Source organism: Bos mutus, chromosome 1 (genome assembly GCF_027580195.1).
Source record: "Bos mutus isolate GX-2022 chromosome 1, NWIPB_WYAK_1.1, whole genome shotgun sequence".
Lineage (NCBI taxonomy): Eukaryota > Metazoa > Chordata > Mammalia > Artiodactyla > Bovidae > Bos > Bos mutus.
Window position 1 is genome coordinate 70,071,051 of NC_091617.1, and position 19,635 is coordinate 70,090,685.

General features: G+C 40.4%; 1 protein-coding gene across 1 annotated transcript in view; it reads right to left on the reverse strand.

The window, feature by feature from the left end:
• UBXN7 (UBX domain protein 7) overlaps positions 1 to 14,295 on the reverse strand; it is a 53,671-nt gene extending 39,376 nt beyond the window's left edge. Inside the window, exon 1 of the mRNA XM_005897811.3 lies at positions 14,142 to 14,295. Coding sequence (XP_005897873.3) covers positions 14,142 to 14,214 — 73 coding nt within the window. The 5' untranslated portion in view covers positions 14,215 to 14,295. The remainder of the gene's footprint in view (positions 1 to 14,141) is intronic.
• Positions 14,296 to 19,635: the final 5,340 nt, after the last annotated feature.

The window sequence follows — 19,635 nt, forward strand, 5'->3', positions numbered from 1 at the left end:
TGATAATCATAAGCTACAAAAAATCGTCAGATGATAAAGTAGCTAAAGCTCTGTCACAAAGCTGACAAATACACATCTAAGATGCTAGTTAAAAAAAAAAAAGAACTTCCCTGGTGGCCCGGACAGTAAAGAATTCACCTGCAATGCAGGAGATCTGGGTTCAAATTCTGGGTTAGGAAGATCCCCTGGGGGAGGGAATGGCTACCCACTCCAGTACTCTTGCTCAGGAAATCCCAAGGACAGAGGAGCCGGGGGTGGGGGGGGTACAGTCCATGGAGTCACAAAGAGTCAGACACAACTGAGCAACTAACACTTTCCCTTTCCCTGGTGGTCCAGTGGTTAAGAATCCACCTGCCAGTGCAGGGGACACAGATTCAATCCCTGGTCTGGAAGGATCCCACATGCCACAGAGCAACTAAGCCCTCTGTGCCATTTCCTCCAGCTGCAGATGTCTTTGTAACCAAGGCAGAGCCTTTGGTGGCACTTTATAATGCCATGTCTTTGCATGATATGGAGAGTGGTAGCAGTCACATCAGTCCCCTCATTTTTCTTGACAATATACCAAATACCCACCTGCTAAGTTGTGACCCCCCTTCCTCACTCTGAAGTAGATATAGGAACAGACACTACTTTTCCACAAGGCTTTATCACTATCCTTGTCTCTGTTAGCTCTTCTATCTTACAGCCTTTGGATACTCACTCAACTGGCCAGTTCTTACTTTTCTCAAACCAGTTTTCTCCCCTTAAATTCTTAGTCAGGCTAAACCAAAAGTTCTCAAGTTCTAAACTACATATAAAATAGATAAACAACAGGCCTTACTGTATAGCATAGGAAACTACATTCAATATCTTGTAATAAACATAATGGAAGAGAATATGAAAAAAGAATACGTATAACTGAATCACTTTGGTGTACACTAACTACACTGCAAAAATTAACTATACTTCAATAAAAAGTAATTTTTAAATAAGTTCTCAAGTTCTAATATGTACAGATTTACATTCTCACCTTTAGAAAACACTTTAAAAAATGAAGTCTCAAAACAAAAACAAATTCAACTTTTTGAGGGAAAAGAGGCATTCAAATATTCTAGTAGACAACTGTATGTTAGACAATTAATACAAACTCCACTCCAGTCCCACTCCAATATTCTGGCCTGGAGAATTCCATGGACTGTATATGTCAGTCCATGGGGTCACAAAGAGTCAGACACGACTGAGCAACTTTCACTTTCACTGGGGGCATAAACAGCACAAATTTGATGAAAAATTTCCATATTATTACTCATAAAACCTAAGGCTTTGTTTCAGTGCTTTTCTAGTATTTTTACATTGTGTCCAGGTATACTGGGTTATGTTGTTATATTTCTCAAATGCTAGTCTAAAAGTTCAATGTCTATTGTACTCCACCATTTTAATTTACTCATCTACAGAGCAGTTTCTGAAAATTAAAAGGTTCACATAGGTAAACTACTCTGGTTGTTTACTCTAGCAAGAGATGAATGAACTGTAACCTTTGCCTTATAAAACTAGTTTCTGAATGACATCTACTGATCTTTTTCTTTTCAGAGAATTAAGTGGCTGAAATTTGCACCATTCTGGCTCTTGTCTCTTGAGGTACTCACCACATTGCACTAAAGCACCACAAAAAGTACAGAGAACATGCTGATGGGGAATTGAAACTCTCTTCTACTATAACAGCAACCAATACTGGCTGCTTTCACTCCTTTTCAAATTTTTTCATAAGGAAATTCAGCTTAAAAATGATCACTGCTGGGAATTCCCTGGCAGTCCAGTGGCTAGGACTCAGCCCTTTCAATACTGGGGCCAGGGTTCAATCCCTCGTCAGGGAACTGAGGTCCCACAAGCTTCGCGGCATAGCAAAACATAAACAAACAAAAATGACCATTGCATTCAAATGGTTGTTGTCATCCTTCTCATCACTCTTCAACTATCTGAATTTCAATACCCTGTTATGGGAACCATTTAGAGAACCTGTGAGTTCTGAAGTAAAATAGAAGACGCCATGAAAATCAGGAGCTTTAAAACCAATCCTCAGGCAAGCTGGCCCATCAAAATATGGGCTGCCTATCCCAAAAGTCTTTTCCTAAATGCCTAAGAAATTTTTTCACTTTATGATGTTGCCTAAAATGCTACCACTTAAGGTATTAATTTGGGTAAACAAACACCCTTTTTGAAAGTATAAACACTTAACTGAAGAGTTAAGGATGTATCAATTATTTGTGGAAACAGTAACAGATTTTATTTTCTTAGACTCCAAAATCACTGCACTTGATGACTGCAGCCATAAAACTAAAAGATGCTTGCTCCTTGGAAGGAAAGCTATGACAAACCTGGACAGAGTGTTAAAAAGCAGAGACATCACTTAGTCGACAAAAATCCATATAGTCAAAGCTATGGTTTTTCCAATAGCTGTGTACAGATGTGAGAGTTGGACCATAAAGAAGGCTGAGCACCAAAGAACTGATGCTTTCGAATTGTTTCTGGAAAAGACTCTTGAAAGTCTTGAAAGACTGCAAGGAGATCAAACTAGTCAATCCTAAAGGAAATCAGTCCTGAATATTCATTGGAAGGACTGATGCTGAAGCTCCAATACTCTTGCCACCTGATGTGAAGGATTAATTTGTTGGAAAAGACTCTGATGCTGGGAAAGATTGAGGGAAGAAGCAGGTGACAGAGGTTGAGATGGCTGGATAGCATCATCGACCCAAAGGACATGAGTTTGAGCAAACTCCAGGAGATAATGAAGGACATAGAATCCTGACACACTGCAGTCCATGGGGTTGCACAGAGTCGGACGTGACTCAGCGAGTGAACAACAACCATTATTTTAGAATGTGGGTTAATTCAATCATGATGAAAAAAAGTAAAAGTGTTAGTCACTCAGTTGTGTCCAAGACTTGTGTCTTGTGACCCCAAGACTCTGGGCTTCCCTGGTGGCTCAGATGGTTTAAAAAAAAAAAAAAAAATCTGCCTGCAACGTGGGAGACCCAGGTTCAATTCCTGGGTTGGAAAGATCCCCTGAAGGAAATAGCAACCCACTCTAGTACTCTTGCCTGGAAAATCTCATGGAGAGAGGAGCCTAATGGGCTGCAGTCCATGGGGTCACAAAGAGTCGGACACGACTAAGCGACTTCACTTTCTTTGCAACCCCATGGACTGTAGCCCACTAGGCTCCTCTGTCCATGGAATCCTCCAGGCAAGAATACTGGAGTGGGTAACCATTCCCTTTTTTCAGCAACTATTCCCTACTCAGGGATCAAACCCAGGTCTCCTGCATTGCAAGCAGATTCTTTACCACCTGAGCCACTAGCTGCTGCTAAGTCACTTCAGTCGTGTCCGACTCTGTGCGACCCCAGAGACGGCAGCCCACCAGGCTTCCCCGTCCCTGGGATTCTCCAGGCAAGAACACTGGAGTGGGTTGCCATTTCCTTCTCTAATGCATGAAAGTGAGAAGTGAAAGTGAAGTCGCTCAGTCATGTCCGACTCTTAGCGACCCCATGGACTACAGCCCACCAGGCTCCTCTGTCCATGGGATTTTCCAGGCAAGAGTACTGGAGTGGGTTGCTGTTGCCTTCTCCAAAGCCCCTAAAACCCACTTCCACCTGACATCCAGTAACAATAAACTGAGGATTTAGATAAGGTAGGGGAGTTAGTTCAGGAAAACAGGGATGTCAGTGGCTTTAGCATCCCCAGTGCCTTTGGAGGGAAAAGACAAGAAAGGCCTACATGAAATGCCACATGGTTGGTGGTGGGGAGGAGTAACTCAGGGCATCAAAAAGATACAGAGCTCCTGGGGATAGCACACCAAACAGTTCAAAAGAAAGTATCAAAATTATTGTTCTGGCCAGTCCTGTACCCCAAAATGAAGAGAAAACATTCACATTTCCTTCTGTTCTCAGGCCGGGGAGTATAACAGAGCCATTAAGAGCCTGGATACTATCAGATAAACCTGAATTTGAATCCTGGTTCTGTCATTCACTAGTTGTGTAACTTTGAGCTAGTCACTAATTTCTCCAGCCTTCAGTTTTGTCAGTTACAAAATGCAGATATTACCAATTTCATGAAGTCCTTGTGTGGATTAAGAAAATGCACATTAAAGAATGTGGCACAGCTCCTTATTGGAAAATAGTGGCTGTTACTAAAAATAGATTGTCTCAAGTTATATGATGTGTGCTGTGTGCTTAGTCACTCAGTTGTGTCCGACACTCTGTGACCCCACAGACTGTAGCCCGCCAGGCTCCTCTGTCCATGGGATTCTCCAGGCAAGAATACTGGAGTGGATTGCCATGCCCTCCTCCAGGGGATCTTCCCAACCCAGGGATCGAACCCAGGTCTCCTGCATTGCAAGCGAATTCTTTACCATCTGAGTCACCAGTCAAGCTATACATCAATGAAATAAAATGAAAGATACTGGAAGTATGAGGCATGAATATTTATTTATAGCTATGGAGAACCACATTACATCAGAGAGTAAATAGGCAGAGTAAGACATTTCACTGTTTTCTTTCCCTCGTTCATCTGCTGCTATGAACATATGTTTCATTCATGTTAAACATTCATTTTTTTTAAAAGCAGTATAATAGGGGAAGTAAAAACATTACTCTAAAAAGTGAATGCTATGGATAAAGAATAAAATACACAAAAGGGATCTGCTCTGAAAAAAATCTGTAACAGCTAGACAGCATACCAGTGTGACTGAGGAGAAGCATTAAGAGCTGATGCAGGGAGTTTCCTAGCAGTCCAGTGGTTAAGACTTGGGGCTTTCACTGCCCTGAGCCTGGGTTCAATCCCTGGTAGGGAAACTAAGATCCCACAAGCCAGTGTGGCCCAAAAAAAAGAGCTGATATAGAGATAGAGGAAACTGTAATAAAAGTTTAAGTGAGCATTCCATAGATCTATTGAATTATAGATTAAAATAGAATTTATTAAAAGGGATTATACCAGGAATGACTTGAAGACACTAAAGCTATAATAAAGGAATAATAACTGTGACAGTTGGGGACATAAAGTGTCAACATTCAGGGCTCGGAACTGCTGTTCCTATCTGTAATCCTCACTTGACCATTTAGTGCTAGAATCTAGGCAGCATATCCTAGAGAGGGCCCTATTGTAAACCTGTTGACAATTTGACAGGATAACTTCCAACACTGGAGCTTGTCAGGATGACCTAAGAGCTTTCCCAAAGAAAGGGTCTCTACCTATTTGATTTTTTCAAAAAGAAGCACATGCTAAATCCTGGCATGACTGAAGAAGGCAGTATTAGAGAGGGACCCGGAGAAGGCAATGGCAACCCACTCCAGTACTCTTGCCTGGAGAATCCCATGGATGGAGGAGCCTGGTAGGCTGCAGTCCATGGGGTTGCTAGAGTTGGACACGACTGAGCGACTTCACTTTCACTTTTCACTTTCATGCACTGGAGAAGGAAATGGCAACCCACTCCAGTGTTCTTGCCTGGAGAATCCCAGGGACGGGGGAGCCTGGTGGGCTGCCGTCTATGGGGTCCCACAGAGTCGGACACGACTGAAGCGACTTAGCAGCAGCAGCAGCAGCAAGAAGCAAAGTACACAATTCACTTTTTTTAAAAAAGCCATATTATCTGAGCCATCTGTGCTTGTATAATCAGGCATTCTAAGTTTTATCACTTGCTGTGTCACGAAGTGTATCCTTTTAGAAACAAAAGATAACTGAAGGATAATTAAAGGTTCTAGTGGTTCTTAATATCAGGAAGTACCAGAGGCATTTAGAAATGTGAGATACCATAATGTTTCATGAGTAGGGGGTTGGGCGTACTGCTGGCATTTAACAGAGAAGCCAGGTGTGCCTCAGAAGACTGGACAATGTCCCTCCTCCCCTAAAGACTGCTCACACCTTCATTTCAGAATTTTGGCCTCCAGAACTGCAAGAGTAACTATGCTAAGCAATGTAGTTTGTATTAATGTGTTGTAGCAGCCCCAGGACACTAATAAAAGTGCTAAATCTTCTGCAATGAATAGAACAGACCTATAGGACAAAACATTGTTCTAGCCGAAATGCCAAAAATACTTCCACTTAGCTAAACAGTGGAACAGAAAGTTAACTGAGAGGACAGAGGAAAAGTGAGGAGGACTAAATGATATAGAGGAAAGGAACAGCAATAAAACAAATTTAATCAAGTTACAAGTTTTATGTATATACTTAGAGGTAGTAACAATTTTTGGTGAGTCAGCAGTAAAAAAAATTTGAACTTCTAATTACACTCAGAATGAAGAACAAATCTTTTTTAAAAGGGGAAGGGGGGACCTTTAAAAGAAGCTTGCAGGGTCTTCCTGGTGGTCCAGCCGTTAAGACTCTGCCCTTCCACTGCAGGGAGCATGGGTTCAATCCCTGGTTGGGAAACTAAGATGCCCTATATTGTGGCAAAAAAACAAAAACAACAACAAAGAAGCTTGCAGATTCAAACTATCTATAAAGCTGTTCTGGGCTTAGTTTGAGGTCTCAATATTATAGGTAGCAGCAGGACAGCTTAATCCTGCTGTGTCTTAGTTTGTTCAGGCTGCTGTAACAAAAATATCATAGATCAGGTAGCTTAAACAACATACATTTATTTCCCACAGTTCTGGAGGCTGGGAAGTCAAAGGGCAGCCTCCAGCAGATTTGGTGTGTAGTGCAGGTCCTCCTCCTGGTTGGTAAGACAGTTCCGCTCTCAGTGTGTACCTGCATGGTGGAAGGGGCCAGACACTCTCTGGGTCTCTATTTTAAGGACACCAGTGGTGATGGTTTAGTTGCTAAGTCATGTCCGACTCTCTGTGACCCCATGGACTATAGGGCTCCTCTGTCCGTGGGATTTTCCAGGCAAGAATGCTGGAGTGGGTTGTCATTTCCCTCTCTGTTAAGGACTAGTCCCGTTCATAAGGACCCCACCTTCATGAACTAACCACTTTCCAAAGGCCCCACCTCCTAATACCATGACACTGGGCAAGGGGGTAATCAGGATTTCAAAATACGAATTTTGAGAAGGACACAAAAATTCAGTCTGTAAAACCCAGTAATCATATCTACAGCAGGAATCTCACTTTACTGTTTCTCACCACTTGCACTTTTTACCTATCCATTACCTTTTCCATATGCTTTCGCTTGCTAATGGCACCAAAGGGCATCAACCCAGCTTTGGCACACAATTTATCAGTGGCCATCTCCTTGTTGCTTGCTGCCTCTTAGTTCACACTTTCCCTATTAACGACATAATATAAGAAAGAGCACCAAACCTATAATATAGTCTATGTCTCTACCACAGCTGGAAGGATCAAGACATTCCAAACTTTAGTAGTCCCTTATACCTATTCTCTACACTATTTTTAATGCCCAAATAGTCTCTTCACTATTATCAAGGAACCTAAGTATAGCAGTCACAGAGACTTTTTTTTTAAAGGAAAAAAAAAAAAATCCCTCTATAGACCTTTTCTTTCCCAAAGGGTTAGAGCACAGAAATAACAGGGACACAAATTGATTACTTTTTGGTTCTACATTTCCCCTAGAAATGATAACAAAGTAAGCCAATCTACCAAGGAAATGAGAGTCAGTGATAGTTGCAAGAAGTAAAATGCAAGTTCAACCTCCTCATCAGTTTCCCATCCAGGAGTTTTTAAGCATTGAGGAATAGAAAATATTTTTTTTTTTATTTTATATACAGTAACTATGGAGAACAGTATGGAGGTTCCTTAAAAACAGAACTACCATATGATACAGCAGTTCCACTCTTGGGCATATATCCAGAGAAAAAGATAATCCGAAAGGATATATGTTCACTACAGCGCTGTTTATAGGAGCCAAGACACGGAAGCAACCTAAATATCCACTGACAGAGCAATGGATAAAGATATGTCACAAACACACACAAAAACATACAATGGAATATTACTCAGCAATAAAAAAGAATGAAATAATGCCATTTGCAGCAACATGGATGGACCTAGAGATTATCATACTAAGTGAAATTAAGTCGGGCAGAGAAAGACAAATATCATAAAGTATCATTCAGCTGTAGAATCTAATTATTTTTTTAAAAACAATACAAAGGAACATATTTACAAAATAGAAACAGATACAGGAAACAAACTTATGGTTACCAAAGTGGAAACGCGGGTTGCGGGGGAGCGGGGAATAAATCAGGAGCTTGGGATAAACATATACACACTACTATACATAAGACAGATAACCAACAAGGGCCTACTGTATAGCACAGGGAACTCTTTACTCAATATTCTGTGATAACCAGTATGAGAAAAGAATCTAAAAAAGCATAAATATAGGGACTTCCCTGGTGGTTAATAATACACCTTACAATGCAGGGGACATGGAAACTTTCATAGCAATCTGATTAATTTTATGTCTTTTGTCTCTAATAAAATAAAGTTGGGCTTGAAATATGTTTGGATGGCAAACTATCATATGAAAAAATAATATTATTAGTCACTAAGGAAATGCAAATTAAAACCACAATGCCATACAATAACACATCTATTAAAATAGTTATAGAAAATTAAAAATACCAGAAGGGCAGCTGGAACTCTTATACATTGCTGACAGGAACGTAAAATGGTTAAGACTCAGGAAAACAATATGGTAATTCCTTAAAATTACGCACCTATTGTAGAATCCGACTCCTAGTTATTTATCTAAAGGAAATGAAAACTTACATTCATACACTGTACACTAACATTTTTAGCAGCTTTATTTATATAATCTCCCAAACAAGAAACAATTATCCATTCATTTCATCACTGCATAAACAAATTGCAGTATATCCATACAATGGCATATTATTCACAATAAAAAGGAACCACTCATACCACAATGACATGAATGAGTCTCAAATGCAGTATCCTAAGTAAAAGAAGCCAGACTCAAAAGAAACCTGACCACACATGGTGCTTCTATTTATATCAGGGGTCCCCAGTCTCCAGGCCACAGGCATGAGATTAGAAATATGTGCACAATCAATGTAACATGCTTGAATCATCCCCAAACCATCTCCTGCTCCCCAAGTCTGTGCAAAAATTGACTTCCACAAAACCAGTCCCTGGTGCTAAAAAAAAAGTTGGGGACTGCTCATTTATATGACGTTCTGGAAAAGAAGACAATAGGCAAAAACATTAGGTTACGGGTAAGAAGAGGGGCTGACTACAAATGGGCAGGAGGAAATTCCTGAGGCTAGAACTGTCCTACATCTTGACTGTGGCTTTACGACTGTATGCACTTCTAAAAACGTTATACACTAAAAACATTAAATTTTACTGTATGCAAATTATATCTTTTTAAAAAAACATCATTTAGGCTTATATTTTGTATGTGTTCTTTTTATTTCAATTTTTAATCAATTAATTTTTGTTGTAGTTTTACAAAAGTATTGGTCAATGGGGAGCCCCCTGGCAGTCCAGTGGTTAAGACGCCACACTTTCACTGCTGAGGGCCTGGGTTTGATCCCTGGTCAGGGAACTGAGATCCCACAAGCCGAATGTGGCATGGCCAAAGAAATACATTGTTTAATAAAGATTTTTTTTAAAGGGAGGAGGGGATTCTTCCTACAAATAAGTTTGAGACGCACTGACCTAGACATATAACCTTAAATCATTTTACTTCTCTGGGTCTTCAATTCCTCATTTTAACTCAGAAATGGGTCAGTATGGTTACGAAGATGTCTTCCAGCCCTAACCAAGAAAAATCTATAATTTCTAGTTTCCTAAAGTGCCTACATACTGTCTGAGGTATTACCCTACTCCTGATGTTTGAAATACCACCACAGTCTCCTGGTTTTCCTCCTACATCTTTAGTTTCTTCCAGTCTTTGCACTTTCTTCTTTACTATATGTTTGATGTGCTTCTTCAGCTTTATAGCCTGTTATAGTCTCACACGACACTCTCCCTACAAGATGCCATCCACTTTTTATAGCTTCAGTTGCCATCAACATGACTCATTAGATGTCACTGTTCTTTCTGGATCCAACTATTCATTTCCTTACTGAACAGCCCCATTTGGAAGTCCCAGAGACAGCAACTTATCTAAATCTGAACTAAACATCTCCCTAAACCTCGTCTACTATTCTGTATCTTCACAAATTGTACTAGATATGCTTAGATGTCGAAAACAGAATCCTAAACTTCATTCTGACTCCTCTGACTTCTTTCCTTATCTAATTTCAGGACATCAGTATCTTCAATTATTTTAACAGTGTTCTACTTATCTCTATGCCTAACCTCTTTTCCACTATAGCCAAGCAGCTCTTTTGAAAAAACCCAAATCTGATTGTGTCACTCCCTTAATTAAAACTTTTCACTAACTTCCCACAACATTTTGAATAAAGCCAAGATTTCTTAACATGAGTTGTAAGGCCCTACCTAACCTGGTACCCTCTTACCTCTTCAACCCCATTTACTGCATCTCCCAGGAGCTATGCTTCTTCACTGGGAATTCTCATCAATTCCCTCAACCTATTGTCTCTCCTTTCCTATTTCTATATGTATATCTGTGCCCCTCTCTCTGCACATGTTTATCTCTCCTCCAGGTTTTAGCTAAGAAATTATTTCTTCTAGGAAGCCTTTCTTGATCTCCTTCCTTTGTGCTACCTTAACTGCTCCTTACCATGATTCCAATGTATTACAATACCTATTTATGTGTCTGTATTCCCATTAACCTTTAAGCTTTATTCAGGACAGCCTTACCACGTCTTATTCATGGTAGTATCCCCAAGACCTGAACCATGCCTGGCACTTGGTAGCCTATTAATAAACATTGAGTTTACTAGTAAAAGTCTATTGACAACTCAACAAAATACATTCCCTCCCTAAATTTCTACTCAAACTTCATTAACATTCTTTGAAATAGTTCTTAAAATTCCAAAGGGTTTTCTTTTAATATCTAGAACACTGGCAACCACCTTTCTTCAGAGAACTTAAATACTAACCAAGAAAAATATATTGTACAGAATATGAATGGAAATGGACCACAAATCCAATACGAGAGTTTCTAATTTCTTTAACAAATATGGATTCATTCAACAATTTTAAAGAAAGAGTAAAGTAAAGTGGTTCTATAATTTCCTAAGGTTGGTGAACGCCTACTATACACCAAGCCTTATGAAAGAATGCTATACTAGCAACTACCCGTACTCTTCTAAGCCTCACTTTCTATTCCCTCACATTTCAGTCTTACTTTCTGATTGTTTATTTATTTTTACCCACTGTATAGCATCTATGTATCCTTCATCTCATGATTTATTCTAGTTACATCTATGCATTCTGTATATGTATGGCTGGATCTCAGCCCAAGTTGGTGTTAATGGGATACTGCCATGATTCAAAAACATTTTCAAAAATTGTTCTTTTGGAATTACCTTCAGATCCAGTGACACACTTTTTCCTCAGGTTTTGAGAATTGATATAACTTCTGAAAGTAGTCAGCAGTCATTCAAAGCCATGTATGAGAATATTAAGGGAGATCAAACTGAGCAATACTACAAAATGTGGTAGACTATAAAACAAGTGGATGGTTTTCTATGTAGCCTGAAATAATACAAATGGCAACAATAGTAAAGGTACAAAACTGCTCAGTGTGATCACTTTGAAGACCATCATTTCCCTGGCTATTTGCTTATATAAAACAGTTTAATAATAGGAAAAATGTTTATGATGTAATGTTAATCAAGTTTCAGGATTCTAAATTATATATATTTTGATCCACGATGTAAGAATAATTTTAAAGTAATTTAAGAAATAAAATAAATATGTAAATAGAACTGGAAGATAATATGTAAAATAAATAATATTGCTATTGTGAGAATGGGTTTTTTTTTCAAAATTAGTTCATGTTAGATGTCTTTTTAGTACTTTTTAAAAGTCAGAGTCACTATTTCATACTCACATATCATAGGGAGAAATTTGTTCTATTTAGTGAGAAATAAAACTTAAAATTCTTCCAATTTTCTCTTCTACTTCTAAATGCCACAGAAGAGGTTAACTCACATTTTTGAAAATGCATTGCTTTTATCAAAATGTTGGGCTTCCAAGTAAGTAAAATCTTTCTGAAATAGAGTATAAGTTCTTAAGGTCAGTTTCATTCATCTAGCAATAATAAATTTCAAATACCTTTTTGTCATGAATATTACAATCTAAAATGTATGTGGACAGATCCCACCAATTTTAAGATATATGACTAAAGGGGCCAATTATGTGTTTCTAATAATTAATTACAATCTTGTAAAAAATTGTTATTAGAAATCCATAATACATTAAGAACAATCTAAGGTATTTTCCCTTTTGCAGACTTCCATATACCACTGTCTACTGAGGGTCTCCAACTTGATTCAGTAGAAAGGCCTGTGACCAGGAAAGGAGCCATGAAGACTAGCAGACAGAAACAGAATTAAAACAATTATGTGAGTCACTTCATCTCACCACATTTGGGTTTTGTCTACACCTACCAAAAATGCTGCATTAAAAAAATAATGTAAGTCTAACACAATCTGAATTCCTAAAGTGGTAGTTAGCAGTTAGCCAAAAAACTGGTATTAAATAGGTGGCATCTTAAACCATCTCTAGAAAATCTAAAGAAATGATATCTGATTCACTACAAAGATTTTTCTGTATAAACATAATGTATTATATAGACAATAATTTTTTAATTTTCCCAATAATGACCTGCTTACACACTGGGAAATGCATTGTATCTCTAATACTCCAAACACAATTTTAAAATATTAAGAAAAGTTATCATTCCATTCTTCATCCTAATTTTGTTACAAATTTTATTTTATCAACTTTGACCTGATGTTTCATGCCCACAAGCTAGACAATGCATCGAACATCTAGTCATCCTTGCAAAGTAAAAAATAAAACTAGCCTTAACCATCCATGAAACGGCAGCTCGCAAACAACCGGCAGTGGTTAAAATATAAAATTTCACTTAACCAGCCTGCACATCAAACCCTGGATACACTAAAAGTGGCAATGTTCCCTGCATCTAACAAACTACCAGATAAAGTATAGATCTGCTAACATTCCGACCTCCTTCCAAAAGGACAAACTAGAACGGCAAAATTACACTCAGGCACATGGAGTACTCTTCTCTCAAATCACTCCACAGAGAACTTCATCATTTGCTCCGCCCTCTAATAACTCATGCAAAAAAAGTTCAGCACCATCAGAAAGAACAAGACACAGAGAATTCATAGAATGGCTTAGGGCCTTTCCTCCAGGCAGTAAGAGGATCTGCGTGTGCCCTTTGCAGGGGTCCAAACGAAAAGAAAAACCGAGGATTTAGGGGATAGTGACATCCAAAAACCGATTTTGTCTCACAGAAGTTTTTGCCGTCATTCCTATTTTATCAGCAAGGAGGCCTGGGCGCCATCGTTTCAGTCTTTATTATTTTATTATGGGGAGGTGGGAAACGCCACCAAGGATTCCTTCAGGTCTTTCCAATTAAGGTTGGGGGGGTTCCCCCTCATTCTTTTCTTAAAACCTCAGTCTGGAGGGTACTCCTCAGCACCTCCGGCTTTCTGGCGGCCTATCCCCCGAGATCGGTAAAGGCGCTGCCGAACCCTCCAGCCTCGCCGTTAAGGCGGGAGGGCCCGAACACGCCAGGGCCACAGCGATGGCTCCGAGGGGCCCAGAAAGGGGAAGGGCAGGCCAGGGACGGGTGAAGAATGACCTGGCCGTGGAAAAAAGGGGAAAAGAGGTAAGGGGATGCGCTGCACCCCAAGGCTGCACAGAGAAGAGGAGATGATGATGAAGGAGGAGGGCGGTGGCCCGGGTGCGGCCCCCCACCTCTCCCGCCCCCAGGTCCCCGGGCCGGCGGGGGCGGATAGGCTCGGCCCATTCCCTGAGTATAGGCTGAAAGGGGGTGGGGAGATCTCCCTCCACACTGCGAGAAGACCGAGAATGAAGGTACGGGGTGCACGGGGATGGGGGGTGTCTCCCGCCTGAACCCGGAGACCCGACGCCGTCGTCGCTTCTTCCTCAGGAGGGAGGACGGGAGCTGTGGGTAAAGCCCGAGGGAAGAATGCATGAAGGTAAAGAGAAGCCCAGGGCACACCGGCCGCCCGCTCCAGACCCCACTCTCCACCTTCCGGTAACCGCGTCTCTTACCGGTGATGGCGGTGAACTGCTGAATTAACCCCTTCAGCGCCGACGACGCCGCGGAGCCCCCGTGGGCAGCCATCTTACCGCCGCCGCCGCTGCCGCCGAACAACAACACAGACACACACGGAACGCCCTCCCCCAACTCGCCTCACGGCTTGCGCAGGCTCATTGACCACCCCAAGCTCCGCCCCCGCCCCGCCTCCCCGCTGCGATCAGCGCAGGCGCACTTGCAGACGGTGGGAGCGCTCGGCTCTCCGGGTTGGCTGCTCTGTTGCTGCCTGCCACCGCATCCTTTGCGACCTTTGGTGCCTTCTTTGAGCTCCAAGACTAATCTCATAGATAAGTTTCCGAAGGTCTTGGTAAGTAGTAGACGTCTCGCGTTTCAGCTTCACAAGCTTTTTTTTTTTTTAACAGACCCAACTTCGGATGACAGTGTGTTTTGTTGTTTTTGCAACTCTGGAGCCCTCTGCTAGGTTTCCTGCAACTGGCATCAAAATACATATCCTATATCACTACACCGAAGCGACTTTTGCACCTGCTTCCCAACTTCCAAACTGATTAGTGCGGCAGTCCATCCAGCAGAAGTAAAATACCAGGACCATTAGTGCAAATAAAGTTCTGGGCGCAGAGCCTGACACATTGTAGGTTTTTGTAAACGATTGTCCAGTCCGCTTTCCTTCAATAAATTTGCAACAGGTCTCCCTTCAAGGTCTCAGTTTCCTCATGCAAGGGAAACAAGTGTGTATATGTGTAGAAAAGAATAGAATAGAATGTGCAGAATAGAAAAGAAATGTATAGAGAAGTCACTGGAAAGGTCAAAATGATAATAGTTACCTCTAGAGAGGAGGAATGGAGGGCATGGTGAAAGGGGACTTTGAGGGTCTTTATTAATCCTTTCTCATTACTGTTCACTCAGTCATGTCTGACTCTTTTCGACCCTATGGACTGCAGCAGGCCAGGCTTCCTTGTCCCTCACCACCTACCCGACCTTGCTCAAACTCATATCCATTGAGTCGATGATGCCATCTAACCGTCCCATCCACTGTCGTCCCCTTCTCCTCCCGCCTTCAATCTTGCCCAGCATCAGGGTCTCTTCTAATGAGTCCATTCTTTGAATAAGGTGGCCAAAGTATTGGAGCTTCAGATTCAGCATCAGTCCTTCCAATGAATATTCAGGATTAATTTCCTTTAGGAGTCACTGGTTTGATCTCTTCGCAGTCCAAGGGACTCTGAAGAATCTTCTCCAACACCACAGATTAAAACCATCAATTCTTTGGCACTCAGCTTTCTTTATGGTTCAGCACTCACATCCATACAAGATTACTGGAAAAACCATAGCTTTGACTCTACAGACCTTTGTCAGCAAAGTAATGTCTCTGCTTTTTAAAATGCTGTCTCGCTTGGTCATAGCTTTTCTTCCAAAGAGCAAGCGTCTTTTAATTTCATGGCCGCAGTCACCATCTGCAGTGATTTTGGAGCTGAAGAAAATAAAGTCTCACTGTTTCCATTGTTTCGCCATCTATTTGCCATGAAGTGATGGGGCCAGAAGCCATGATCTTCATTTTTTGAATGTTGAGTTTCAGGCCAGCTTTTTCACTCTCCCCTTTCACATTCATCAAGAGACTCTTCAGTTCCTCTTCACTTTCTGCCTTAATCTGCATATCTGAGATTATTGATATTTCTCTTGACAATCTTGATTCCAGCTTGTGCTTCATCAGCCTGGCATTTCTCATGATGTACTCTGCATCCTTTATTTTTAAGCAAAGGTAATATTATTATGTTAATTATATGACTTAAAGTATGTTTAAAAACAATTATAGGAGTACGCTTAAATCTGATGATCCCTTACCTTGAAAATAAAGTTAAAGAGACTCAATTTAGGCTCTTAAACTACCTCCAACTACATATTTTGCATCTACACAGAAAAATGGCCCAATAAAAGAGGATAAGTCATCTGGAGAATTGAGCCATCCTAAAAGTCTATAAATGCACTATTGAGATGAATTTTAAAAACAACCAAGTCAAATCAAAGTAACCATAGGGTTATATGATTGGCCTGTACTCCTAATCAAGAGTATTGTCAGTTAAATGACCCAGGTTGCTACAGTTTCTAGGTGGGTTGAGGAAGCCCAGGAACCAGTCATGGATTTGGAAAACTGGTTCACGTTCACACAAAGGTGCAAAAAAAGAGAGGAAAAACCAGAGCAAGAAACAGTGTAACCTCTTCCTTCCTAGAGGCCTTAATCCTAAAGTCTGTGTCTCTGAAGCCACCATGCAAAATCAGGTTCCACATAAGTTAGTCTAACACCACTGACTACAAAAACTATGTGCAGTTATTTCTGTATCTTCATTAAATGCAGAGGCTAACAATGAGATCTGTAGGTTTTATTTCCAAAGTCTTAGGGTTCAGATATCATGATATCATTTTTAAATAAATCTTATGAAAAAGTGGTAAAGATTGTGATATCCACGACTCTAGAAAAGATTTTGTAGAAATTAAAAAAATAAGCTAAAAGAAAGGAGACAGGAAATTAATAACAAAACCTTGACAGTTTTTTTGGATTTTTAAAGAATATGAAAGTTCTTTAGAATCACAAGAAAATATACTTAAATATGTCCCCCAGATCATGGAAAATACATTCTTGAAAAAACATGGATTATGCTCAGGAACTTAAGTTGCAAAAATATTGTACATTGAATAATGGAAAATTAAAGTTTTGGATGACAAAGAGCAACTATCCCAAACTTAAACATCAGTATGAAAAGGCAAAAAGATATGACACTGAAAGATAAACTCCCCAGGTCAGTAGGTGCCCAATATGCTACTAGAGAAAAGTGGAGAAATAACTCCAGAAAGAATGAAGAGATGGAGCCAAAGTGAAAACAATGCCCAGGTGTAGATATGACTGCTGATGAAAGTAAAGTCCAATGCTGTAAATATCTGATGCCAATATTTCATAGGAACCTGGAATGTTAGGTCCATGAATCAAGGTAAATTGGAAGTAGTCAAACAGAAGATGGCAAGAGTGAATATCAACATTCTAGGAATCAGTGAACTAAATGGACCGGAATGGGCGAATTTAATTCAGATGACTCATATCTATTATTTTAAAAACAACCAAATCAAATCAAAGTAACCATAGGGTTATATGATTGGCCTGTACTCCTAATCAAGAGTGTTGTCAGTTAAATGACCCAGGTTGCTACAGTTTCTAGGTGGGTTGAAGAAGCCCAGGAACCAGTCATGGATTTGGAAAACTGGTTCACGTTCACACAAAGGTGCAAAAAAAGGAGAGGAAAAACCAGAGCAAGAAACAGATATATCTATTATCTTCTTCATCCTTAGAAGAAATGGAGTAGCCCTCATAGTCAACAAAAGAGTCCGAAATGCAGTACTTGGGTGCAGTCTCAAAAATGACAGAATGATCTCTGTTCATTTCCAAGGCAAACCATTCAATATCACAGTAATGCAACTCTATGCCCCAACCACTAATGCCAAACAGACTGAAGTTCAATGGTTCTATGATCTACAAGACTTTCTAGAACACACCAAAAAAAAGATGTCCTTTTCAGCATAGGGGAGGACTGGAAAACAAAAATAGGAAGTCAAGAGATAACCTGGAGAATCAGGCAAGTTTGGCCTTAGAGAACAAAATGAAGCAGGGAAAAGGCTAACAGAGTTTTGCCAAGAGAATACACTGGTCATAGCAAACACTCCCTTCCAACACAAGAGACGACTCTACACATGGACGCACCAGATGGTCAATACTGAAATCAGATTGATTATATTCTTTGCAGCTGAAGATGGCAAAACTCTATACAGTCGGCAAAAACAAGACTGGGAGCTGACTGTGGCTCACATCATGAACTCTTTATTGCCAAATTCAAGAAGATTGAATTGAAGAAAGTAGGGAAAACCCCAGACCATTCAGGTATGACCTAAATCAAAGCCTTTATGATTATACAGTGGAAGTGACAAATAGATTCAAGGGATTAGATCATAAAGACAAAGTGCCTAAAGAACTATGGACAGAGGTTCCTGACATGGCACAGGAGGCAGTGATCAAGACCATCCCCAAGAAAAAGAAATACAAAAAGGCAAAATGGCTGTCTGAGGAGGCCTTCCAAATAGCTGAGAAAAGAAGAGAAGTGAAAGGCAAAGGAGAAAAGGAAAGTTATACCCATCTGAATGCAGAGTTCCAAAGAATAGCAAGGAGAGATACGAAAGCCTTCCTCAGTGATCAATGCAAAGAAATAGAGGAAAACAATAGAATGGAAAAAACTAGTGATCTCTTCAAGAAAATTAGAGATACCAAGGGAACATTTCATGCAAAGATGGGCTTGATAAAGGACAGAAATGGTATGGACCTAACAGAAGAAGATATTAAGAAGAGGTGGCAAGAATACATGGAAGGACTATACAAAAAAGATCTTAATGAATAGATAACCATGATGGTGTGATCACTCACCTACAGCCAGACATCCTAGAATGCAAAGTCAAGTGGGCCTTAGGAAGCATCACTACGAACAAAGCTAGTGGAGGGGATGGAATTCCAGTTGAGCTATTTCGAGTCCTAAAAGATGATGCTGTAGAAGTGCTGCACTCAGTATGCCAGCAAATTTGGAAAACTCAAAGTGGCCACAGGACTGGAAAAGGTCTGTTTTCATTCTAGTCCCAAAGAAAGGCAATGCCAAAGAATGTTCAAACTACCACACAACTGCACTCATCTCACATGCTAGCAAAGCAATGCTTAAAATTCTCCAGGTGAGGCTTCAACAGTACGTGAACTGAGAACTTCCAGATGTTAAAGCTGGTTTTAGAAAAGGCAGAGGAACCAAAGATCAAATTGCCAACATCTGTTGGATCATCGAAAAAGCAAGAGAATTCCAGAAAAACATCTACTTCTGCTTTATTGACTACACCAAAGCCTTTGACTCTGTGAATCACAGCAAACTGTGGGAAATTCTGGAAGAGATGGGAATACCAGACCACCTGACCTGCCTCCTGAGAAATCTGTATGCAGGTCAAGAAGCAACAGTTAGAACTGGACATGGAAGAGCTGACTGGTTCCAAATTGGGAAAGGAGTATGTCAAGGCTGCATATTGTCACCCTTCTTATTTAACTTATATGTAGAGTACATCATGGGAAATGCCATGATGGATGAACCACAGCTAGAATCAAGATTGCCAGGAGAACTATCAATAGCGTCAGATATGCAGATGACACAACCCTTATGGCAGAAAGAAAAGAAGAACTAAAGAGCCTCTTGAAAGTGAAAGAGGAGAATGAAAAAGCTGGCTTAAAGCTCAACATTCAAAAAATGAAGATCATGGCATCGTGTCCCATCACTTCATGGCAAATACATGATAAAACAGTGAAAACAGTGACAGACTATTTTCTTGAGCTCCAGAATCACTGCAGATGAGGACTGCAGTCTTGAAATTAAAAGACGCTTGCTCCTTGGAAGAAAAGCTATGACCAACCTAGACAGCATTTTA